At 44.6% G+C, this 22,211-nt stretch overlaps 1 protein-coding gene across 1 annotated transcript in view; it reads right to left on the minus strand.

Annotated features, from left to right (window-relative positions):
* Nucleotides 1-10,420: 10,420 nt before the first annotated feature.
* EGLN3 (egl-9 family hypoxia inducible factor 3) overlaps nucleotides 10,421-22,211 on the minus strand; it is a 28,133-nt gene continuing 16,342 nt past the window's right edge. The window contains exons 2-5 of the mRNA XM_072761404.1: nucleotides 17,113-17,232; nucleotides 15,393-15,529; nucleotides 13,379-13,452; nucleotides 10,421-12,121 (exon numbers count right to left, since the gene is read on the minus strand). Coding sequence (XP_072617505.1) covers nucleotides 12,090-12,121; nucleotides 13,379-13,452; nucleotides 15,393-15,529; nucleotides 17,113-17,232 — 363 coding nt within the window. The 3' untranslated portion in view covers nucleotides 10,421-12,089. The remainder of the gene's footprint in view (nucleotides 12,122-13,378; nucleotides 13,453-15,392; nucleotides 15,530-17,112; nucleotides 17,233-22,211) is intronic.

Below are 22,211 nucleotides of genomic sequence, written 5' to 3' on the forward strand. Positions count from 1 at the left end.
GTTGAGCGTCTGCCTTGGGTTCAGGCCGTGATCCCAGAGTCCTCGGAATCCCGCATCCCTCTGCCTGTGTCTCTGCCTCTCTCTGTGTCTCTCATGAATAAATAAATTTTATTTAAATTTTGTCTCTCTGTGTATCTCTCATGAATAAATGAACTTTAAAAAATCGCAATCCACAAAAATCCTAGCAGTCACACCCAGTTGTGCACTGTCCCCAGAATGTCAAAGTACCAAAAGTAAAAAATCTTCATAAAAATATATGAAAGGAAAATCCGTAAGCGCAGTAGGTCTAATATTCTTGGAATCCACTCCTATATATCCCCTCCAGATTTCTCCTGATTTATTAGCAAAGTCTTAAAACTCTTTAATGTGTAAAGTTATTTTTTTTGTAAATAATAAATAAAATTTATTTTTATTTATTATTTTAAATAAATAATAATTTATTTATTATTAAATAATAATAATTTATTATTATGTCCCAAGAACCTGCTAAGAAGGGACCCTTTTGATCGAGCTAATGGGAGTACGTATGGCCGTGGGGGGTCTGGAGGAGAATGAGCATCCCCCTTCAAGACATCCGCCCCTAGTGGGAGGTGATCCAGTAGGTTTCAGGCAAAGGAGGGCAAGGCTCTTGAGATATTGGCGGGACAAGAAACTTATGTGGGCAAGGCAAGCTTGGGGTGATTTGGGGCTTCAAGATTGGTCGTTTTATAGAAGTCTAACCAGACATTTCCCTTCCAAGTTTTGGAACCCCATCTTTTCCAGCTGATGCCCTAAACTTGAACATAAGAATTTATGTTCTTTGTGAATTTAGAATTTATTCATTGTGAATTTAGTCCTCCTAAGGCTACAATACACACAATTAAAGTTTGTACCTGACTTTTAGCAATATCAGCTCTGTGACTAAAAGAAGCACTAATTCTTGGAGGGCTCTGCTATCCTATAATTAGACCAGGCTCTGAGCTGAGAACTAATGGACCTGAACTTGTCCTTTCCTCTTTGTAAAGCACTCTAGCAGTCTCAGGCCAATCTGCCCCACAACTCTGTTCTTTAGTCCTTGTTACTGAGTCCAGTGCAGCAGTTGCTTGAGATCTCAAGGCATTTGCTTCCAGTGACATTGCATCACAATTAACCACAGGTGATAGCTTGATTCCTTGTGATTCCAGGGCATGAGGCATGCATGAGGATCACCAGAGTCCCATTTCCCATTAGCAAGGAGCAGAGCACTGCACTTAAGCCTAGCCAAATCCCCAAATACCATTTGTGTGTGTGTGTGTGTGTGTGTGTGTGTGTGTGTGTGTGTGTGTGTGTGATATTTATCTTCTGGGACCACTCCCAGTGCCATTTCTATCACTGTGAGTCCAGGCAAGAGACAGAAACTACCAAAGAATTTGATTAGGGAAGATTAATATGAGGAACTATCTGTGGGGAATATGTTCTTTTTTTTTAAGATTTATTTATTTATTCATTCATTCATGATAGACATGGGGGGGGGGCGGTTGTGGGGCAGAGGCACAGGCAGAGGGAGAAGCAGGCTCCATGCAGGGAGCCCGATGCGGGACTTGATCCGGGACTCCAGGATTGCGCTCCGGGCCAAAGGCAGGCACCAAACCGCTGAGCCACCCAGGGATCCCCTCTGTGGGGAATATGTTCTAGGAGAGAACAGGGCTATGGAAGAGCAACCAAGGAAGGAACAAGTTTGGAAGGGTGGCCCCTTCCCCAGAGTGGGATTCAGATCTCTTTCTAGAGGACAAGGCTGCAGCCCACTGGGTGGTGGAGGAGCACTGCAGACACCTAGGGCCAGACCTGGTCCGCAGTGGGAGAGCCCAGGCCAGGGTCACCAAGCCTCCTGCAGGGTGCCCACGAGCAGAGCAGCTGGGCCCGGGACTGGCCATACAGCTTGCTGGCGGGGAAGCCCCCCTCAGTGTCTCACAGGTTCCAGGACAGCCAGGAGGCAAGCAGAACAGGACACTTAGAACAGCAGGGTGCCCCTGCCCCTCAATGTCCCTCCAGCACCCCCTAGTGACAAAGGTGGGCATCCAGCCGGATGGCAAAGGAGAACTGTTTAGAGTCTGGTTCCAGGGTCAAGGCAGAGAAGGGCACGTCTGGAGTGGGGAGACAGTAAATTGGTAACTACGCTGTTCACTCTCCATTGCACCCCCTTTTCCTTCTCCCAGCTATGTAAGTATCCGGGGCTCTTGACCTGGCTCAGTACCCGGAACCCGCATTCCTAGTGGGGTTAGTCCTGGGGAGTGCTGCCTGGAGCAGGGGCGGGGGGCACCTTTATCACAGACGTGCTAGTCCCTGTTGGTGCCTCTGGGCACCCAAACTGCAGCCTTCACCCAAGAACATTGAAACCCAGCGACCCACCTTGCAGCGCTGCTCTCCTCCCGCCTCCCAGGGCCGTCCTTGCCCTGCACACACCGCGGCAGCGCTGGCTGTGGGGCCAGCCCCAGCCCCCCCCCCTAGCCCCCCAGTACACCCCGCCTCGGGCAGCGGACACTCGGGCCCAAGTGCGGGGCGCTACAGACTCTGCGGGGGGGCGGGGGGGGAAGCGGGGAAGCTGGAAGCAGCTGAGGGAGGGAGGGACCTCTGACCTTCATTCAGGAGCCCCTCCAAGCGACTGGTGCTCGGAAGACAGGCCCCGCAGGGGGAGCGCTCCCAGGTCGGCAAGGCAAGCCCCACCACTGCCCCTCCCTGGACACGGCGCCTGCCTGCTCAGGCCCCAGATCTCGGTGTTATGATGATCTCCAACTCTGGGACCCCCTAACGGTTGCAGGAGAAGACACACGTGGCTCAGGTGTGGGGAAAATGTTACCTAGAAGCTCCAGTTCATCCCGAGTCTAATGCAGTCTTTTTTTTTTTTTTTTTTTTAGAAGCCATCATCTAGTAGGGAAAGGAATGAATGTGATGTAGTTATTCTCCTTGATGATGAAACCCATAATAATAAAACTTCCATGCACAGAAGGTCACCCCCGAGACCAGGCTCCGATGTGGGGTTAGAAACACCATCTCATTTGTGTAGCTCCATCCAGGTCAGGCATGGCTCATCCACTTATTCCATTTTACCACTGAGCTGAGTGAGCAGTGAGGCAGGGCCCACCTTGGGAAATGGGGTGAAGGGGGGAAACGTGCCCTGAGCCCGGCCACCCAACCCCTGTGTTCTTTCTCCCAAGTTCCTCGAGCTGGGCCTCCTTCAGGGCTGCTCTCCATTATCGGAAACCTATTTCCTGCGTCCAGAGCTCTCAGACCTCTGATGTCAAGTGGGGAATCTGTTCCCAAACCAGTGCACGTGCCAAGAGACAAGGGGTGAGGTACCATCGCTGAAGTAGATGAGTAATGAAATCTAGCTTTCACCTCTTAAGTGACAAGTGATTGCAATTACTTCATGTCTGCTTTCAAAAAAACCAAAAGAGTGAATGAGACCCTATGTGATCTGGAAGGGCTAGCGCTGCCCACATCCCCTTTCTGGAGAAACAGCCACACTAGGGATCCCCATCGCCTCCACTCCCAGCATGGGCAGACTTCCGGTCTGGCCCCAAAAGATGAACTTTGCAAATCGTTGTGTGTTTTTTGTTTTGTTTTGTTTTGTTTTGTTTTCCTTGAGGATTGGAAAACTGAAAGCAGCTGGAATGGCACATAGTGAGGGTATCGTGGTCCAGAGGAGACTCTCCAGCCAAGAGAAGGAGGACAGAAGAGAGAAAGTGAGGGGATCGCTGCCTTGAGAGTTTCCTTAGTCCTTGGCTGCTTTCTAGGCTTCCAGAGCTGGTCCAATGAGACTGCCACTCCTCTTGGCCTGTTCTTGGATGCCCATGACGTTTCCTCTTGAATTCCAATGCTATGAGAACACAACTTAGATGGTGAATAAGTGGTCCATCAGTTAGCAGCAGAATTTAGTGCCACATCCTGGCCTCCAAAGCAAAACTGATATATCTGCCCTCAAAAGTAGGAGTGGTCAAGAAAATGCCCAACAGTTGTCCGGCAGAGGCCCCACTCATCAGAATGGAGGCCTGCCCAGTCAGGTGCCAGCAGGTATATTCTGGCCGCCAGCCCCAGGATGGCGGGTCATGGTGCTCGGAAGAAGACCATCAAAAATGGCTTCACATCTCCCTAAATGAGATAATGCAGCAAGAGCTTACCATAAATTATCAAGTATGATACAGTCTTCACATTTCTCCTACCCAGACTGGGCACTTCTAGTGTCACCCCACTTTCCATGGTGCCTGAAGTGAGACCCTTCTGAAACACAAGGAAAATCACCCTGGCCTGGCGCACAGGCCAGATCCTTAGGTGGAACTAAAGTAGTCACTTCAGGGGCACCTGGGTGACTCAATTGGTCAAGTGGCAGCCTGCAGCTCAGGTCATGATCCCAGGGTCCTGGGATGGAGCCCCACTTAGGGCTCCCCACTCAGCGTGAGTCTGTTTCTCTCTCTCCCTCTTCCCGAGCTTGCACTGTCTCTCTCAAATAAATAAATAAAAACCTTAAAAAAAAAAAGTCACTTCAAACATTGGTTGTCCTGTATTCACATGAGTCAGAATGAGGCAGAGTGTGACCATCAGAGCAGGGAGAAAAATGTATCTCTGTGAGGTTCTCGGGGGAGATTGTGGAAAAAGATATACAGTGTTGGTGGCCCTGGTAAAAAGCGCAGGCACACTGACTCCCCATGGAGGAGGAGGACCATTCACGCCTTCACATAATCCCTGTTGAGCTCCAGCAGTGATGTCCATTTTTGCACAGACCCAAATTAAAGTTGTGAAAAACAAAATAGGTAGCCCTTGCATATTTTTAAGCCACTACCTAAATGTTTCATTTTTGAGTTTAAACAGTTGCAGACACTGTCACTCACAGTATAAATATTGACATTTTAAAATAAGACTGTTCTATTCTCTTAAATGTAAAAACAGAAATGGATAGTGAGATAGAATATGACCAGAGGTTGAGATGAGGGGCTGACAAATCCTCTTTAAGAAGCTGAGATGATCAGTATCCAGGCAAGGTGTTAGGGCAAGAATTCTCTAGGTGGAAGGAACAAGTGCAAAGTCCCTGAGGCAGGAACAAGCCCAACTTTTTGAAGAACAGGAGACTGTTAGTGTTGCAGAAACATAGCAGACAAAGAAAAGAATAGTAAGAAAGAGGCTCTAAGAGAGAGAGGGATAGGCAAGGACTGGATCTTGTAGAACTCTGGAGGCCATTTGTGTGGATTTCTTTTTGCCCCTCCCATTCTCCACGCCTATACCCCTGCCCTGGGCCCCAGGAGCCTGACCTGTGTCTCCGTCAATGGGCTTGGGTGACAAGTGACTTCTAGATGTGCTTAGCCAAGGGTGGGCCCCAGCAGGGCTAAAGAGGAAAAAGCAGGAGGATGGGGTGTTTCATCCCCTGGCCACCTTTTCGCAGGGTCCCATGAGCCAGCTGGATTCCTCCAGCGAAGATCCCAGCTCCTGTCAGGGAGCCTCTCTATCCCTGCCTCTCTTTCTGGTTACCATTTTCTTTCCCTGCCTTCCCACTGTCCACACCCCTGCACTCCCACCTGTGATCCCACCTGCTGAGATAGCCTTGGGTACTTCACTGTCTTGTGGTTTCCCTCCACCCTCCCCGCATTGGTCAAAAGCCTCTTCATTGAATTCTTCTCCAATTACCCCAATTGGCATGGGTCATCTGTTTCCTCCTGGGACCCTGCCTCATACACCAGGATAAAGTGCTTACATTTTGTTAGCAGTATTCTCAGATCCTTTGGTAACCGTGTTGCATCTGGAGAAATTATAATACTGTATCACAGATCTTTTTTATTTTAGCTTTTGTTTCCAGGGTTTTTATGGTGTTACAGGAAATGCAATGACTATATACATGATGCATGACAGAACTACGTGGTGCTTGAGAGACAACTGGTCCATTGAGAACAAAATGCAGGCGGAGGCCACGAAGTTCACGTCTTGAGCGGCATTCCCATGCACACCCCTCTCTGGGGAATGCCGTCCCAGTAACTGCAGAGCCCATTCCCCTCTCCAGGTTAAAACTTCCTCTTCACCCTGGTGTTATTTGGAAAACTTTTCAGCCATAACCATATTTAGTCATATTTGGGGTGGGGGGGAGTGGTAAGCCAAAAGCTAAAAAAGAAAAATAAAGAATATGTGTGTGTGTGTGTGTGTGTGTGTATACACACTTCCATAGTTGAGATCAGTTTACTCCTAGCATACTTATCTGGGAAAGCCCCAGTCAGAGGTCACACAGCTAACAAAACCAACCAGGACCCAAACCTCTCCCTTCAACTGAGTGGACACTGGCTGCTTTCATTCATCTCAATCCAAGAAACATCATGTCAAGTCATGGCTTTGTCACACGGTTGGGAGCCTAAGTTAAGTGGCTGCCAGGCCCCGGCTGCAGGAAGACAGTCCATGCTAATCACTGCAAATCACAGCGGTCTTTTTTTTTTTTTTTTAAGCGAGTTTCCTTCATCAAGATAACAGAAATTTACTGACAAAAGGAAACTTACAGCCCAGAGGGAAGCAGGAGGTAAGAGTGAATTGCCCAGTTAAAAACAGGAACATGTGCAGAGGAGAAAGTTTCCCTCCCGGTGGAAACTAAGCCAGGTTGCCAGCACCCTGAGCAGCTGCTCCAGGATTGGGAGCCCCTGCACCACCCCTTCCCCAGCCCCCCACCCCCACACAACACACGGTAATATGGTAACCAGACCTCAGGGCTCACGCCTTCTGAGAAAGCCAGGGGAGGCTAAGGAGCGCCTGGGCTCAGGAAAATAAGAAGCAAAGAAGAAAGGATGTAGAGGTTGGTTAAAAATAAAACTTATCAGATGAGAATTAAGTCCTAAGTCCGGAGAATGTTATCTCTCCCCACAGGAGGGTGGAAAAAAAAATAGGCATGTCAAGGAGAACACGGGCCACAGGATGAATAAGCATAAAAATAGGAGGAAATGACCAAGCAAACGTGCCAACTCTGCAGGAGGAGGGCCTTTCTTGAGGTGCTGACTCTCCAGGACAGGCCGGTAACCCTCAAGGGGTACACAAGAAACTGGCCAACCCACTGTTTCCCGTGCTGATGTATTTTTCCCCTGTACCTTCTTCCAGTCGATTGCTTGCTCTCTCCCCCACCCCAGGCCCCATGTACCTTTACTACCTTTTCAGAAAAAATAAAGGTTCTTGGGGAACTCCTGCTTACCAGCCTTTTTATGGTAGGTAACCTGACCACCAGGGAATTTTTCAAAATCTAGAAGCTGGCAAGTGCTTAAGCCCCTCTCCAGCTGCTCGCTACTGCTTCGTTCATCCTCACCCAGGCCTTGGGCGCAACGAACCGCCGAACAGCCGCCCGCCTCCCCACCCCCGCCCACCTACAGCTTGTGGGAGATCTGACAGGAATTTGGGCTACTCCCAAAACTCCCTTCACAACAAGCCGACCACACCCGGACCCTGTTCTCTTTTAATTCCCTGGAAGCTCACGAATGATAAATAAAACAGTCCCTCCATTCCTCAGCCCAAGTCACCTTCTGCCTGCGCGCCCGCCAGGCATCTGTCGTAAGAGATTCGCTGTTCTCCCTCAAAAAACAGGCACAGAACAAAGACTACTTGTTAAATTAATTTTTAATGACCCTGTGTTTATCTGCTCCTAAAATTATGAATTTCATTCCACAACTGCTCTTAAATCTGCAATGCAAAATTGTGACCATAAAACACGACAGCCACTCTCCAAGCTCCCTCTCTGGCTTTCAGAAAAGAATTACAGGGTGGTCTTTATAAATTTTCTGAAAAATCTCAGCACTCAGGAGGGTGAGCAGCAACCACTTCCAAAAAAGCTGACTATTCTAAGTGCTAAGTTTATCAAGGGTCAAACAAACAGGATTTGAGAAAGAGATCTGGTGCTTTTTTGACACTCATAGTATCTATGTAAGCAAAAGAGCTGTGCTGAAGAAATTAAAACGACATCCTTCTACAAGCCACCTTAAAAAGATTAGGCAGAGACTGCTCAAGTGCCTTGGAGAACTAAAAATGTTTATAAACCTCCACTCAATGTCGCTCAGAGGCGATGAAAATATTGCTAAGACACGGGGGCCTTGCTGTCTTCTCCCTCGCTTTCTACTTACCCGATGGAGACCTGTCCCTAACAGAACTACACTGACATCTCAGCTCGACCTCAACCCCAAATTGGGAAGGTAGGTGTATCAAAAAGAAAAACCTGCTTTCCTCCCCAAGAGCGCGTCAAAACAGGGACAGGAGAGCAGCAGTTGGCATGCTGCCCAGATGGCCCCATCAGGCACCGTGGCTGCCGGGAGGCCTCCTAATGGCACCCAGGAAATCCTATCTGTTTCCCTTCCAGTGGCCCCATCCTGCTCGTGTCTGGCGTTAGCCCAGGGGGCCAAAGTCGGGCCTGAGATAGCCAAAGGTCCCCCGGGGAGCCTGAGAGGCATGCGGGCAAGATCCCATTACCAAGTCAAGGGAGGACGCCAACTAGGAATTTGGTGATTTCTGTTCATGTGGTTGACACTGAATAACCGACATTCCTTTAGAAGGCTGGGCAGGACACCCCTGTTGATAACCAAAACATTATGTAAAATGCAAGCAGCTCGCTCCCCTTCTCCCTTCTCCCGACTCCACTCATTCCTACTTTTCTGTGTGCCATCTCCTCTGCAGGGAGGAGATGACCACCAAAGACCACAAATCCTGAGGAGCAGCAAGTCCCAAGTCAAATCCTGGGTGCTACTCCATTACCCTGTCACCTCAGACAAGCCACCTAACTGTTCTGAGAACACTTCCTCCTGTGCGGAGAAGAGCCGTGTCACAGTGGCTGGAAAGAATAAACAAGTGAGAGCACGTAGCGCAGGCCTGGCACATAGGTATTCTTGGAGTCCAGGGAGTCATTTTACCCATTGTTCTACGTTAAGTCTCTTTAACCTCTCACCCCAGCCTTGCAAACGTAAAGGACACAGGCGCTGGTCAGCGCAGCCTCTCCAAGGGCCTAACCTAGCAACATGGAGAAACAGCAACGTATTAAAAAATCCCATTCAGATGGGAGCTGAGTGGGTCTGAGTAGATTGGTTCTTTAATATAAACTAGCATGTATGACCCAACAGAGTTCAACGATAACCAGCCTCATTTTGAGAAAAACTATTTCTCTCCACTCTGTTTTGACAAGTCTCTAACCACCTGGCTAACTAGTGGTATTCGTTTCACGTCAGAGGGTTCAAGACTGGAGCCAAGTCAATCTTGTCTTATGTTTATTTAAAATTAACTTTACCAAGAACATCCTTTGGGCTAGTCCTTATAGTTAATCAAATATAAAAGTACCTGACATGTCCAAAATCCTATTTTATACAAACTGCTGACCCAGCATGGCATTTCCCATCATTGCTTTCTAAAACACAGGAAATTTCGGGACTGAATGGCCAAAAGAAATTAGGATGACCCAGCCTCGAAAGAACCCGAGTTATTTAAAGAAAAAAACCAAAATCATGTCTGAATGGATAGTTCATGATTCAGACAGCCCAGCATTTAATTGGTATTAACTACTCTACTGAAGATCTTCTTAATGCACTTAGGTAAGACTTTTTATTTCCATGAAATTGGATCTTTGGTTCAAAATTGAATCTCCTGCCGAGGACTCTGCACTATAAAGGTGACGTAACACTGAGGTGGGCTCTTAACATTTCATTGCCAGGAATATAAAGGAAATTGATCAGATTATTTGCCAAATAATGTTTCTTTAGCAGGGCTAAGTCCTCCCCTAAGTGGGCTGTCAAAGAGACGACCAAAAAGCGGACACTGTTACAGTTTTATTTTCCAGGTTCAATCTTCTAGGGCTCAGATTCAACCATGAGAAACATCAGTGCATTAAAAAATTGATTTGGTATTTAGCTTATTAGTTTATAGGACCTTTGTCTAAAAAGGAAGAAGCAAGGCCTAAGAGGTCAGATCTTCCGGCAAGTCCAAATATTGACTCAAGTGAAAGAAGCAAGACACATGACTGGAATGACATGATATTCCTTCAGAATCTTGTCACTCGCATCCTCATGACATTAGCAATCATGGGAAAAAGCTATTTTTATTTTTAATTTTATTTTTAATTTTATGGAATACAGAAGTCCTAGTGAACAACATTCTTTCCTTCTCTTCTTGCTGAAAGTTTTTCAAAACTGTTCCAAAGGAGGAATGTACCCTGTCCTGTCTCCAGTTATTCTTTTGTTACTTAGTCCCAAGATACTCATGGGCAGAATTTTTCTTTGTTCAGCTTTCAGATTCATAGTGATCAGAGACCTATTCCAATAAGTAAACAGATACGGAATGACACGGTGACCAAAGCATTCTAAAACTCTCAGCCTCAATCTGTAAGTCAATGAGAGAAAGACGTGTATAAAAAAATTCTAGCTTGCCCTTTTTGCTAAAGATGCAGGAAATGAATCAAACCATGAAAACACCAAGGTAGGAGAGCAAGTTTATTCAACAAGTATTTACTGAGCCTTTAATGTGCCAGGCACTATTTTAGGTGCTGCGAATACATTCCATTGATGAAAAACATACAAAAATCCCTGTCTTCATTGTGCTTACACTCTAGAGGAAGGATACAAGACAAGAAACGTAATAAATAAGTAAATTACATAGGAGGTTAGAAAGTGATAATTACTATGAAAAAAAAAATAGAGCAGTTGTGAGAATGAAGACAAGTCTTATCTGGAAATTTTCCAAAACCAGAAATGGGAAAAAAAAAATAAGTTTCTTTCTTGCAAAGTGTATATTTTCTATAAATGACAAAAGAATATATTTCTGGCTCTTTACTGTTTATGGCATTCGTATGCAAGAAACTAAAGGGATTTAAAGATATGAAAATGGAACTGAAAACCAGAAAGACTAACTCTCCTAAAACAGGTGTACAATCCGGAGTTCTTGAGTTTGCTGCATTAGCAGGACCTCCCACATTCCTAGTGAATTCCAGGATTCTGGACATTCTGCCAGACACAGTGGGTCCGAGAGTCAATTCCGTTGAGGAAAGGCTCCTAGGGACAGAAACGTGTAGACACACTCAAATAGTCTCACGGGATTCTCTTGATTCATCTCCATTTCCTTTTTAAAACACAACACCCCGTTTTTTGTTATTTTCTCCTTCTGTTAAAGAAGGGTGAGCGCATTAAAAAAAGAAAACTGAAACATGGGAATGCCTACATTTCCAACCCCACTGCCATTCGCAGACTGTCCAAGATGCACACAGGCTTGTCGGGTATTGGCCTTTTGATACCATTACCAGACGTGGTTGCTTCTGAACTACCAACCAGGTAGGTTCTTTTCCCCCCTTTGACTGAAATTCAAATTCCATTTCAACAAAGTAACCCAAACAATTAAGGTCTAGTTTTTGCCTCTGGGAAATTAGGTTCTCTAAGGTAGAAGTGAAAGTAAAAAATAGATGGTGTATCATCTCTGACCAGAAAGTCCTATTTTCAGCAAAATGGAGGAGAGGCAGAAAATCTAGGTTTCAGGACCAGGAAAAAAAAAAAAAAAAGAGTGTCCACCCACAGGATACTTATAAACTGATGACTATGACAGCAGCCCTTTCTAGAGTAATAATGTCATTAGGTTGTGATGATTCTCCAGAAACCCCAAAAGCCCTGGATTAAGAACATCTGGAAATTGTTCAGATGACACAAATTTCTGTTTCCTGCAGTTAAGGTTTCACGGATGCCTCTCTGTGGCATCTGTCACCATTTTGTTTTTCTTTGCAAACCTCCTCCTTTCAAATCAGGAAGTGTACATAAAGTGCAAGTAAGATTCATTCCCTTGCCCATGCTTCCAGGATCTTGTTTTGGTAGCCAGTGTTATCAAATCTATCAGTTAAACCGCTGGCCCGCTGGGTCATCTGCAGGTATTTCTGGAGTTAGCAAAATGAGTTCATCTGGCAAAGAGAGTGTCTGAAGGTGGATGCAGTCTTGGCAAGAAAACACAAAGTACCATATGCAAGACAGGGATGTGAATGATGCAAGCAGTCGGAGGGGGCTTCTTGTCACCAAGTCACTGAAGAGGCCTTCTTTGGATCTCAACTCTTAAAGAGATCTCAGGAGCCATGACTAAAACGAACGAGGTCAGCGGATTTCAGAGCACAGTCAATCCTCGGTGAGGGCAGATTCCGTTTTCCCTGGGTTGGAGGCAGAAAAGAAAGAGGGTAAGGAGCCAGGTCTGATGAGTTTAATGCCACAAATGGCATCAAAAAAGCCCCCAGTGAATACTTCCTATCTTATAAAGGTGAGCATGGTGCCCCTTGACAAGACAGGACAGGAAAACACAATGTGTTTTCTTTGGGTTTTGATAGGAGTATGGTCCAAATGGGTCACATGTTAGGTAACATTACGTACATCTTTATTTCAATCTTGGATGAACTTTTCTTGATTACTATGCCAATGGCCACTGTGACTGTTCAAGAGAAGGATACAGTAAGTAATATTTCCCATATTCAGTGGGCCAGAAGCTTACCTTTTACAACCAACCCTCCCCCCCCCCGCAAGACCACAAACAAGCAGGATGAGTGTTTCAATACAACATATTTTGGGAAATGCTGCCTTACAGCTGGAGGCAGGACAGGAATGGTATTAAGGCTGGAGGGGACAGGAACCGTGCAAAGTCATATTCGGTTTGTATTATGTGAGCCCAGTGTTTGTAGAGAGAGTCATACTGCCACATCAATATAATTAATTAACCGTTATAACTGGGCTCCAATGTATCCCCTATGAAATGTGCAAAAATCATGGGCCAAACCTTTTGTTACGTTTGATGAGTGAACATTAATGACAAAAAGTTAACTATGTATGGTCATAAAATATGTGGACATTCACAAAGGAGGTCCTTTGTATTTTTTTTCTGATTTTTCCCGCAGAGGTAAGGCCAGGGTTTCAGGATTCAGCCCCTCAAGATGTCATTGCATATGAAGGTAAGCCACAGCTGAGACTGCGCAGAGTACAGCCGACCCTTGAACAATATGGGTTTGAGTTGCACGGGTCTACTTCCGCTCGAGTTTTTTTCCATAAATACAGAGCAGTACTGTCAATGTATTTTCTCTCCCTAATGATTTTCTTAAGAGCGTTCTCTTTTCTCTAGCTGACTTTATTGTGGTACAGTATATAATACATAGACCATACAAAATATGTGTTAACGGTTTATATTTAAGGCTTCCTGTCAACAGTAAGCAATTAGTAGTTAAGTTTTGGAGAGTCAACATGTATATGCAGATCTCTGCAGCGGGGTGCCGAGGAGGGAGCGTCTGGGGTCAGCACCCCAAACCCCACCCCCCACTGTTGTTGTTCAAGGGTCAAGTATGTATTAGAATACATACACAAATGTTACATAAAAGTCACAGGCTGACTAGATTACAAGTCACAGAAAATTCTCAAACACATACTAGTTAAATTCCTGAATTTCTTTTTGGCTTCTGCTCTCTCTTCAGCATCAAAGTACCAAACAGTCATGGCGTATCTGTGAAAGATAAGCAGATATAAGACAAGAGATTTAAAAATACCACCAAGAAACAAAAAATATTTAAGTCTCACATCAGAGTCATTTGTAAAGCCAACATTTAAAGTTTTCCCTATTATTAGAAGTCTGTCCCAATTTTAATTTAAAATAAACTTCTCTGGTTGCAATTCTATTTAAATGTAATAAAACATGTAAGGAATTCCAAGTATGCACCAGGCATTATCCTGAGCAATGGGAATTCAAATGATCTTGTGAATAAATCTGCCTCTTTCTCAAGGAGCTCAGGCTCTGACAGGGGAGACAGGCAATTTAACAAATAATGTAACAGGTCGAGATGATCTACAGAGGAGGGACAAGAAGGGAGCCATTCTGCTAACGACTGAGAGACCCAAGCTGTTGGGGAGAACAGAGAGAAGAGGAGGTGACACGAGTAAAGTTCTAAAGAATGACTTATTTAAAGGACAGGACACTTTAAGCTCTTGGCTTGCTTCTTTAGTTTTGGATACTAACACAACGATGCAACAGAATAATGATGCCCTCAAGCTTTCTACTGTGTTTCCACTAATTTGCTTTATACCATCTATGGGATAGACTGTAATAGGAATCATTTCATGTGTGAGTTTTCAAAAAGTTTCATTTTATAATTATTATTAGTTACTGGAATTTCTACAGCACTTGAGTTTTTTTCAAGAGCTGCCCATCAACATCTGCTACTGTTTCTCCTGTGACTTGGGTCATCAAGAGATTGGGGAAGACCGAGGGAATTCTGCAACAATTGACAGGGGCCAATTTTCGTACCCTATTAAACAAGCCACGACCAGGCTTTGGTAGTAGAATTAGTTACCTGCTCACCTAGGGCACATTCCCATTTGACATTCAATATGCAACTCCGTGTGGGGCTCAGATCTGTGATTTCTGGAGGGGAACGCCTAGAAAGCTTAAATACTTTACACATGTGATTCTAATTTAATTAGGCTTGTTAAGGTTCAGTCATTATCCCACCGAAGTTCTCTCCCCCAGCCCTCAAATGCAATTCAGTTGCAGTTCAAGCTGCACCCCCACAGCACTTGGCCACCACCTGGTTTACAGCTCCGGCCATAAAACAAAGGTAGTGAGAGGCATATCCCAAAACTAAGATTATATCCAGAGTTTTCAGACTAACACTAAACAATACAAGTTCAATATTCAGTTCCTCTGAAAAATCTCATGCTTGATCTCAAGAAGGGGCTTTTAAAAACCCCATTACTGGGACATGATGGGTACAGAGGGCCCAAACCAACTTTAAGAGAAGGAAAGGGTTAAAAGGAAAAGAAGTCAGAACAAATTCCTTTTTCTTTTCTCAAGGTTCTTTCTCTGTTTGCAATAGGCCTCTTGTAAAAATTCATCCAGAGTTAACCATCAGAATTCCTGATATGTGATAGCCAACATTCTCTAGGGATACTTCAACCTTAGATTTGTTTCAGGGAGGAGTGGCAAAGGAAGGAGGGGAAAACTCTGTGGGAAATCTGGAGTTTAGTGCCGCCTTCAGCCCCGGGCCTTGATCCTGGAGACCCGGGCTTCAGTCCTGCCTCAGGCTCCCTGTAGGGAGCCAGGGAGCCTGCTTCTCCCTCTGCGTGTGTACGTGTGTGTGTGTGTGTGTGTGTGTCATAAATGGATAAAGTCTTAAAAAAAAATCTGGAATTCACTGTGTTCACCTAATGGTAAACAATTTGTTAATAGTTCCAATTGATGTTAGTGGCAATAGTTCCAATTGACTAAAGAATCTAGTTGCTTAGTTGCCCCTTTAAAGTGTTACTGCCTCCAAACAGGTTTGCTATCAGCTTTGGGGTGTAGCTGGTCCCTCATATGCACAGGACATCAGCTTAGGGACTTCTCCAGGAGCTGGGTTTTGTACAAAAAAAAAGCTTCTCAGGAAGAGTCATGGCCCTGGCTATTATTACCTGGTTGCATAGGAAGGCTGGACTTCATGTGGATTCCTGCGGTCTGACCAGAAGAACAAGAGTCTGTCAAAAATGGGTTCCACATCTGCTATGAATGACTTCCCTTCTGGAAATATCCGCAGGACCCCACCGTGTAGCTGAGGGCCACAAAGAAGATGGATTATTTACTAGCCTCACACATAATTAACTAACAATGCTATTTCAGCCTCATCTATAAATAATGCCATCTTCCAAACTCCAGACCCGATATGTATCACTCCTAAAATTCTCTTTAACCTTATACCTTGTACTATTGTACTACATTTTATTTCAAACTTAGCTGGTCATCTCTCCTCATCCACTTTACCCCAAGTCATGAAACTCACGGATACAAAATGCAGTGCTATTAGATCCAATCACACAAAAGCGTCAAGACTTGACTGTTTTTAACCTACAAAAACCCACCAGCAATTTCATATGGCTCCATCTAATATTAAGAACAACCTAGGATAGTCATCACATATAACATCCCCTTCAATCAGAATTTACAGCTTTCTTTTGAACTCCTCCAGCTCCTATGTGATCTCATCACTGGAAGTTACACATGCTCTTTTTTCTGAACTCAGACCACCTTACCTACGCTTTTTATTACATGCATCACTCTATTCCTTGGATTACTTTTTAAAAATTTGTACACCCAAATCTCCTGCTGAGATAGCCATATCAAGGTAGAATTGGGGCCTCACACACCAGTGTTTCCATACAGCATAATGCCTACCATTAACAGGCACTCAAATATTTGTTGAATGATTTCATACTTCATGATTTATTATCACTGACCCGATAACTTTACTCTCTAGCTTGTAACACTACCTTTCAAGATTTTAAGAGATAACTAAGGGACATATTCCAGTCACGTTACCAAATAGGGAGAAGAGACATCTGACTCACTGGTTTCCCAGGTTTTGTTTTTCGGACACCAGATAAAATATCCTTGTGTTTTTAAGACGACCAGTATCTCCCCCCACCCCTAATGAACAGGAAATGGAGATGCAGAAGGTTCAAAAGCCACATGAGCTTGAAAAATTCTCTGACTTCTCAGACTCCTAAATCATCCTTAAGTTTCAGAGAGCATATAAATTCTAGACAAAATGTCTGTCAGCATGGAACCAGACTTCATATCTCTATCTATATGTTCAAAAATACAAAAATAAGCCAGAGAGCCTTTGACATTCACAAACCATGGTGAGCCATGGCAAGCGGCCACCAATGAGACATATCACCCCGAGAGGACTGTGTGGGAAACCTCGCTTGGGCTGGTTTTACATCTTACAGTTAGTTCTATTTTTGTGGAATTGTCTCAACGTTGCTGCTGGAAGGGTGAAGTATATATCTTACTGTGCACTGAAAGTCATATCAGCTCTGGATTAGACCCCCCAAAAAACTGATCCCTATTCCTAAAATAATAAATTACCTTCTCTTTATCAACCACTTTTCCCAAACAGAGTAATGATACTCCCTACCACCATTTACCCCCACACACATACCAGATTAATTTCGCATTCATTATTTTCATCTGGTCAACTAGAGTACTAACATCACAGCAGGAGACAAAAAGGAAATGGTGACGTAGAAAATATTCATCCATGGGAATTATGAATCCCAAACGCTCCTCTAAATCATCTGAATTCTTTCCCTAGAGTTTCTAGACCCACACTCTACTCCCTTTATTCTAGAGTACCTTGGCATCCCAATTCTTGTTCAGATAGTAGATGCAGGTGATGCAGCGGCCATCGCCGTTGGGGTTGTCCACGTGTCGAACATAACCTGTCCCATTTCCTGGGTAGCAAGCCACCATTGCCTATGGAGAAATCCCAAGAAAGCTGGTTAACAAAGCCGAGACCATCTTCTCCCACTGGGGAACAGCTGAGTAACACATTCTTTTCGGGTGTTGTGTGATATTTACAGGCGGCCGCAGGCTTCTTAATTGCATGGACAGTACATAAATCAAGATGCTTCGTCATAGAAGATTAACAGCAAAGTCATACCTTATGGTTCAGCCCAAATAGAAAGTGGTTCAGCAATATTCCCACAGTTCTAGAACATTGTAGACAGTAACCCAGCTACCTCATCATGAGGATGCCCTGCTTTTCTCCAAACCTCCTCTTTGAAAAATCAGGTTCTGGGTTCCCACCCTGGAGCCACAAAATCAGAATCACTAGGTAATGGCTTTTTGGGATTATGCCTGGTATAATATCTGTTCTCAAAGCATCAAATCACCCACTGTCTCAGAACAATGACTAAAGACCCTTGCATTGACAAAGAGACAGGAACCAATCACAAATGAGGAAAAGATCAGGCTTGCTCAATACAATGCTTAGGGATTGAAAGAAGAGGGAGGGGTCTGTGCCCCTTCGGAAGGAAGCTGTGCCCCAATTTGTTGGCACCGGCAGCACAATCAGGTCCAATTCATAGAAGAAGCCACAGACACATCTTAGTATGTTTCTCTATGCTCATCTTCTTTCCTACTGGCACCTATCACATCAGGTGGTAACCTGAAGTTCTCTTCCTTTGCCCAAACACTACTTATATCAGCCAGGTGGAGGGACAAAGTAGAAAGCCAAACAAACACATCCTGCTGAAAATTACTATTAGAGAATTACTATTAAGTGGATACCAACCTCTAAATGTTCCATGGGAAAATGACAGCAAGGTGTAGAAAACAATGGGCAAAGTACAAAAGCTAGTTCTCTTCACAGGACACTGCCTTGTTCCTAAAATATTTTCACAGGGATGAGACATATGCAGGGAAGATACTGGAATTGTCAACATAAGATGAGGAAAGGGATATTTTTCCTATTTGTTGGCTACTGCATTCTTAGTGACTAGAACAGTGCCTGACACATGGAAAGGTGCCTGTTTAAAATTTGACAAGTGAACAAATTAGCAAATGGCTCTGTCCTCTAAAGAGTAAGTTTACATTCTACCTAGATCAATAAAGATTTCTATCATTTTATTTTAAGGATTTATTTATTTTAGAGAGAGAGAGAGTATATGTGGGGGAAGGAGCAGAGAGAGAAAATCTCAAGCAGACTCCCCTGCTGAGCACAGAGCCCGACCAGGGGGCTTGATCCTAGAACCCTGAGATGATGACCTGAGCCAAAAGCAAGAGTCAGATGCTTAACTGACTGAGCCACCCAGCTGCCCCAAGATTTCCATCATTTAAAAAAACCTATCTTTAAACATGTATGTAGTTGGTATTTTCCCTCACAAACAGGCAGTAACATTCCACTGGTAAAACGATCTGTCAGGTAGAGGCCCAAGCTAATACACTAGAGGCTCAATGAATCAGCTTCAATGCTGTGGGTGTCAAATCACTCTCGGCAGTAGCATGAAGACATGAACAAAGCATGTAGCTTTAAAGGCTTCACACACACACTGCATACTAGAACAATAAGGCTGAAGAGTAACTTGGCTTTACAGTTATCTTAATGCTTAAATCACCATATGCCTCATGCTGCTATCAATCCCCATATCCTGCCTTCGAACATCTAAAATGTCAATGCAATGTCCTATCTTGGAGCCGAAGTTAGCCTGTTAGCCTTAACCTCGTTCAGAAAGTGGAATTTTGAGGCCACTGCAATCAGGATTTAACAAATGATGGTACCACCAAGCAAAAGATGGTTCGGAGAAAGCTGATTGGTAGCAGGCAGAAATGACGGGCTTGGCTGGGAAGAAGAGATAAATGAAGTCACCTATAATGACTAGGGAATTACTCATCCCTGGAAGCAGCTCTTAGGATTATAAGAGCCACCACTGAGCCAATAATGAAAGTCACTTAAGCCACAAACAACTATAGGCTAGATTCCCTACCATCCTCAGCCTCTCCCCACTGTGAAGCCCTGAAAAGAAGCAGCACTCCATCAATGCTATATAATCTTATATTCTTAAACAGCCCTACTCTACAGAAAAGGTCAGTGGTCTGGATGCCTGCCATCTGGTTCACTCAGCAACTAATTGTGTGATCCCAGGCTTAGTTTCTTTTCTAGAAGGAGGAGCTTAGGTTGGAGGGCCTCCGAAGGTCTAAGACTCTAGCTAAGCAGCAACCCCAGTAGGAGCAACAGGGTTCTTCAGGGCATTATGAAAGCACTTATCTGCCTCAGAATTCAGTTTATAATAAATACAGAAAAAGCAGATACAAACTCACAATAGTACCTCTTTTATGAACTGCTGCTTCTATAAAGCACACATACAGAAAAAGAGCTAGCACATCCCAGGGACTGATTTTGACACAACTTCTAAGTGTCAGCAAAGTGCCTGATTGCTAAAGGAAGGGGAACAGAGAGAACGTTTCTGGCCCGAGTGAATCTTCACCCTCTCTCCTGGTTTCTGAAGCCACAGCATCAAGTTTGAAACAATGGAAGGAAATTATTGTGGGCCTCAGTGGGCCTGTCAAAACTACATAGGCCAATTTTATCAGTGTTTTCTGGACAAGAGCCATATGAGATAGGTCTTGGCTTGGGCACATTCCCAACTATGTGTTGGTCTCCGACAGAGTCTAGAACCAAGAGGCTAATAAGGATGTGCTGAGAAGCAGGGCTCATGTCAACGACCAGTCACACACTTCTGTGCCAATCTCTGCACGGGACAGAAACAAACCCCGGAAACCAGTAGGTTCAACTACATTGCTACCTAAACCTCATCAAGCCCGGGAAGGGATTTATAATGTATAAAGGCAGAGAATGCTTCAAAACAGTAAGAAGAGGCCCAGGGTACTTCTATGACCATGTGACCAACATGTCAAGCAATAACACTGACATTGACCAGAAGGATGACTCATTGCAGACTTTCTATTTGCCAAAACCTCCTGACTGGATTCGTATTTGAAATTTATAGAGGTTTAATAACATATTTGTGTGGCCCACAACAGGACATACAATATAGCCCTATATTCTTGGGTGTGCAAATAAATCCACGCGTCCCCCTATGTGTTCACCATTTCTTCCTCCGACCCCACCCTGCCCCCGCAACACTCCTCACCACCCCTGAAGGAGGCATTTCCAGAGCTCTGTAGCTAAGGGAAATGAACTGACTGAACCCCTCCCAGGCTGGCTCTAGACCAGACATATGTGCTCTAGACATCTCGGTGGCCACGTTCAGGCAGGAACTGTATATGAATTCTTTGAAGATGCACATGAATACATAGAAAAAAATTTTAAGGTTTTATTTATTCATGAGAGACACACAGAGAGAGGCAGAGACACAGGGAAAGGGAGAAGCAGGCTCCCTGTGGGGAGCGCCATGCAGGACTCTGGAACTACATCCTGACCCCAGACTCTGGAACCACATCCTGAGCCACAGGCAGACACTCAACCACTGAGCCACCCAGGCATCCCGGATACATAGAATTTTAATAGCCAAATCCAGGTAGCAAAACCTGTTCCCTGAATGCCACAGGTAGAAATGAAAACAGTGGTTCTGCTGGAGATATCACTGAGCTGCCTTCATAAAAAAGCGTATCTCATCAATCCCAAATGTAAGGTTGAAAAATGAAGTCAAAGATTTCCATTCCAATGCCTACACAGAATGCTCTTGACTGACACCAGCCCCAGCTTGGTCACACATATAAACCATTTCCAAAAAGTGCCATCCGCAACCCCCACTGTCCACTCAGCCACGATGATCATTTTAGACCCACAGGTCGGAAGAGGGTGCATGTGCCCTGTTCAGCCTCCAGTGAGACTCACCACTTCCCTAACAATCAAAGGCCTAGACTTTTATAGAAATGTATTTCACTTTGCTCATGACTTGAGTCAGATTCACTAGTATGACTCGATCTTAAACAAGCTGTAAAGTGGCCTTTGACGTAAATTTTAACTTAACAAATTAAAATATTAATCAACTCATTTTCCTTGTAAAATCTGCAATAGATGTGAATCCGTTTTTAAAAATTTGTCAAGAATAGCATGACTTCAAAGCTACCTGGTAGAGTGACCTTTAAAACCAGTATTTTGGTCCAATGCCAAATGCTAGACCCTTTTAACTGCTGGGCAGAAATACCAGTCAGTCTTTGTAAGGATTTATTTTGAATTATGAATGGTCTTGGGTGCAGCATATTTTAAATAAAATGCAACCTAAGTACAGGATAACCTGTACTTAACCTCTTGGTTGCTTCAGTTTTCTCGTTTGTAAAACGGGTTTATGAAGGTTGAAGGAGTTAATCCATGTAAAATGCTTTAGCCAAGGCCTGGCATACACTAAACGCTGCTTCTTGGGGTTGTTTAAAGTTCCTGATGTGCACAGCTGTCTTCCCCTCACCCAGGGCTTCTGAATGTCTCCCATCAGGGATCTGATATTCTACTTAAGTGCTCAGTAGCTTCAAATCCAGGCCTGGCAAACTCAAATAGCTTTTGGCACTTCCGAGTAACATAAATGATTGAAGCCAATCGGAAATATATGTGCCTGAACTCTGGCGTGTGTGCTCTGCTGCCTACAACCAGGGAATCCGCCGTCCTTTGCCATGAAGGCCCAATGTCCCAAATCTGCAGATTTTAGGAGAAATACAGGCGACTGAACCAGCGTTGCATGTAAACTCTCTTGAACAGCTTTTATCCCAAGTTTTTAATCATGGCCACAAAAGATACCTCAGGCTGTACTCTGAGGTCACTGCCTGTGGTCTCCTAAGTCAAGCAGCTCTGTGACAGCTCCAGAGCTCAGGTGGGCACTCCATCTCTTTTCCCCTGGCTCAGATGCATCCTGTCCCCAGGCAGAGCCCCCATCCCTCAGCGCCATCCACATTCCACATGCCTCCTCCGGTCCTTCCCCCGTGCTAGCTCTGGA

This window comes from Vulpes vulpes, chromosome 6, assembly GCF_048418805.1.
Source record: "Vulpes vulpes isolate BD-2025 chromosome 6, VulVul3, whole genome shotgun sequence".
In the NCBI taxonomy this organism is placed as follows: domain Eukaryota; kingdom Metazoa; phylum Chordata; class Mammalia; order Carnivora; family Canidae; genus Vulpes; species Vulpes vulpes.